A 3,938-nucleotide genomic window follows, 5' to 3' on the forward strand; every position below is an offset into this window, starting at 1 on the left:
CTCTTACCTGGATTCTCATGTCAGTTCTCTTGTTCGCTCTTCCTTCTTCCATCTCAGGAACATTGCCAAGCTGAGTCCCATTCTGGACAAAGACATGATGATGTGGAATAATCTGTGAATTACAGTTAATGTGTTTATTTTTGTTTATTTACTGCTTTGTTATTCAGCACATCACTCTGATCTAATCTGTTATTTTTAGTTTTTCTTCATAGTTTTCTTTCTTTTTTACCTTTTTTCTGGACTCATTGAATCATTTTACGGGTCCCACAGCAGAACCCTGATCCAGACAAGAACCAGGCTGCCGTCAGGTTGGTGGTTCAGAACATCTTCTCAGGTCCGTTTGTTGATAAAAACTCATGAAAGATTCTTGGGAGGAAAATAAAACAGCTGACTCAACAAAACATTAAGTTATTTTTTCTTTTTACAATTTTTTTTATTAACCAGAATAATTATAAAACCAGAAAAATATATCTTCATGTAGTATTTTAATGTTTTATGGAGGCAAAATATTCTACAGAAAAACTAAAAACATCCAGTTAATAATAATGACTTCACAGAGTAAACAGAAGAATGAATTATTAGTGGAGATATTAAATGATTAGAAAATCAAAAACATGTAGAAGAAGGACTAAAACCATCATAAAGTCATGATTCTATTTTATATCAAACAGAAAAATGTGGACTTGTTTCTGAGGACGTCTCCAAGCTCACCTCTCCACCAGCAGGACTTCACCTACAGAGTCACTCAGATCAGAACTTTTAACAAACACTCTTTGTTCACGGAGCTTCATGAGAGAAAAGATCAGACTGATGGATCAACAGGACAGATGATCAGAGGAGCTGAGTTTTTACCTCCTTCATTGAGGCCAGGACAGAAGAACGGGTGGAGTTTATCAGAGAAGCAGCAGCCAGTAAAGGAGTAGATCAGAGCTGCAGCTCCTACATCATAAAAGGAGACCAGACCCTCCTCATAATCCACAAACACCCCCACCTTCTCAGGACCAGAATCAACATGGAGATCTACTGGAGGATCAGCAAGAGCTTCGTACTGATTTCCATTTCTCAACCAAACAGTCCAGACACCATTTTTAGGGCTCAATGTGATGTTTCCCTTCCTGTTGATGGACCTTCTGACCACTCCTAAAGCCCAGTCAGTTTTTCCTTTAACCTGAACCTCAAAGTAAAATCTGCCTGAAGAGAAACTCTGTTTCCCTAAAACACACGCACATGTAGAAAATCTCTCTGGGTTGTCTGGAAGATCCTTCCTCACATCAATATCATAAACTTGTTTTCCATCAGCAGACAGGATGAGGTCAGGATGTGCCGTGTCAAGATCAAGAGTCACATCTACTGCAGACTTCTGGATCCTCTTCAGCTCAGCCTCCATCAGGTTCTTCATCTTCCTGAGTTTCTCCTCCAGCTGCTCCACAGCTCTAACCACAGTCCCCTCATATGATGGAGGATGAACTCTGACCTCTGTCCAGTCCTTGGTGGGTGGAGCAGCTTTCAGGGAGCTGAAGCTCTGGAGGAGGTGGAGGTGGTCTTCAGAGCATGAGAGCTGCTTCACCTCAGAGCTCCTCTTCATCAGCTCAGAGATCTCCTGTTCCAGATCTTTGATGAAGCCTTCAGCCTGTTTCTCTGTAGTTTCCTGATTTTCTTCTATCTCCTTCATGAGCTCCTTCAGGCTTCTCTCAACAGACTCCTTCAGATCAGTGAAGACCTGAACACCTTCTGCTTTCTGTCTGTCTGCAGCATCTTTACTGATCTTCAGTGACTCTTTGATCTCCTGAATCTTCAGTCGTCTGTTCTGGATCATCTGCTGAACTTCAGCCTCTGTCTTCTCCAGCTCTGCCTTCTTTCCTTCACATTCTTCTCTCAGAGGAACAAACTCATGAGTCTGGTGGTCTAAAACAGGACAGACCAAGCAGACACATGTCTGGTCGGTTCTACAGAACAGCTCCAGAGGTTTATCGTGCTTCTGACACATCCTGTCCTCCAGGTTCTCCACAGGATCCACCAGCTGATGTCTTTTCAGACGTGAAGCTGTCAGGTGAGGCTCCAGGTGAGTCTCACAGTAGGAGAGCAGACACACCAGGCAGGACTTCAGGGCCTTCAGTCTGGTTCCAGTGCAGACGTCACAGGGAACTTCTCCTGGTATGGAAGCTTGTTGCTCTGAGCTGCTGCTGGTTTTCTGTTCAGCTTCGTGTCTGAACTGATCAACCATCTCTCTGATGAAGGTGTTGACTCTGAGCTGAGGTCTCGTGGTAAAAAGCTCTTTGCACAGGGGACACTGGCGGCTCCTGTCCCCATCCCAGTGTGTGGTGATGCAGGTCTTACAGAAATTGTGTCCACATGGTGTGCTGACTGGATCAGTGAACACATCCAGACAGATGGAGCACAGAAACTGATCCTCAGATCTCAGGCTGCTGCCAGCAGACATGTCTGAACTCTGAGAACAAGAGTCAGAGAGGAACAACTACAGATTAAAGCAGATGGAATCAGTACAGTTTAATATTACTGTTATTAAAATGTTTTGGTTTCATTTCACTTCAGATGAGTTTATCTGAGGAGTTTCAGCAGGAAGAGAAAAGAGTCAAACTTCCTGTTTGATTGAATCTGAGTTTAGTTTTCCTGCTGATTGTTGAAACACAGTAAATATGATCAGTTTTACTCACCGATATCTGAGTCAGTTGTTGGAGAAGACAAGATCAACTCAGTTTAATTCTCCTTCAGACAGAAACACACAAGTTGGTCTCGACTGCAGCTCTGGATCAGTTTCAGTTTCACTTCTGGAAAGTGACGTAGAAACCAGTTTATATGCTGCTGCACCTCTGACTGGAGTTTGAACTTTGGTCTCTAGATGAAGATTAAACCAAAATAATAAAACTGTAGATTGTTGTGATTTTAGTTTATTTCATCCTAAGCAGAATTTTCCAAACACACAGTATTTATCAATTGTTAAAGCACAATTCCTGAAACCTTGCTCCCTTTTCTCAAAACATTAAACACATAACCTCAGCTTCAAGCACGATTTACAAAACCTCTCATTCCTCTTGCAAAATCAAACTCGCTTCAAAACAGTTTTACCTGTGCTCAAAATCAAACACTACTCTCAGGTCATAAACTAATTGCTCACAATTGCATGCACTATCAAGCAGTCAGTAAACAATACACCAATAAATAGATTGCTCAAAGTTCAGGGCCATACAATTTGTTTATTGCACCATATGCAGCCTGCAGCTACAGTGTACAATGACAGTGAAATAAAAACATACAATGAAAAACAAAGGGCTAAATATGTCATCAATGGGCCTCGTCTTGCCTTTGGGCAGGGTCAGGCCACAGCACTTCATCAACGTCACATGCAATATTTTCCCTCCTGAGGCAAAAGCCTCTGGTGTGCCATATCAGCCTGGACATGATTCCTCACTTATATCACCACAGGCTAAATCCATGGCTTGCAGCAGATTTACTCTGATGTAGGGCTGTCTATCATACACTTTCCATCTCCAAGAGGAAAAAAAAAACTCCTCAATCAGATTCAGGAAAGGCGAGTATGGAGGGAGGTACAGGTTCATAAACTGCCCATTGATGGTAAACCATTCCCTCACTTGAGCAGCTCTGTGGAAACTGACATTGTCCCAGTCCCACACTATTACTAGGTTGGGATGGGACCCAGCTCTTCACCCTGCTGCTCTTGAACCTGCTGCTCAAATAATGCATCTCTTAGACCGACAAGAAATCTGAGGAGATGCTGGGTGTTAAAAGGCCCCAATGTAACATGATGATGTATAACACCACGGTTGCTGATAGCAGCACAGATTGTGACATTGCCACCTTGTTGACCAGGGACTTCAACAATGGCTCACTGTCCATTAATGTTTCGGCCTCTCCTTCTCCTCTTCTGAAGATTGAAGCCTGCTTCATCAAAAAAGATG

The 3,938-nt window shown here is 42.7% G+C and overlaps 1 protein-coding gene across 1 annotated transcript; it reads right to left on the reverse strand.

Moving 5' to 3' along the window:
- Positions 1-411: 411 nt before the first annotated feature.
- LOC107389430 (E3 ubiquitin-protein ligase TRIM39-like) lies at positions 412-2,791 on the reverse strand. The gene is made up of 2 exons (XM_015965564.3): positions 2,676-2,791; positions 412-2,449 (listed from the first exon to the last, which is right to left on the reverse strand). Exon 2 carries the CDS (start codon positions 2,438-2,440, stop codon positions 803-805), a length of 1,638 nt encoding a protein of 545 aa, XP_015821050.2. The 5' UTR covers positions 2,441-2,449; positions 2,676-2,791; the 3' UTR covers positions 412-802.
- Positions 2,792-3,938: the final 1,147 nt, after the last annotated feature.

The sequence above is a fragment of the Nothobranchius furzeri genome, chromosome 14, assembly GCF_043380555.1.
Source record: "Nothobranchius furzeri strain GRZ-AD chromosome 14, NfurGRZ-RIMD1, whole genome shotgun sequence".
In the NCBI taxonomy this organism is placed as follows: domain Eukaryota; kingdom Metazoa; phylum Chordata; class Actinopteri; order Cyprinodontiformes; family Nothobranchiidae; genus Nothobranchius; species Nothobranchius furzeri.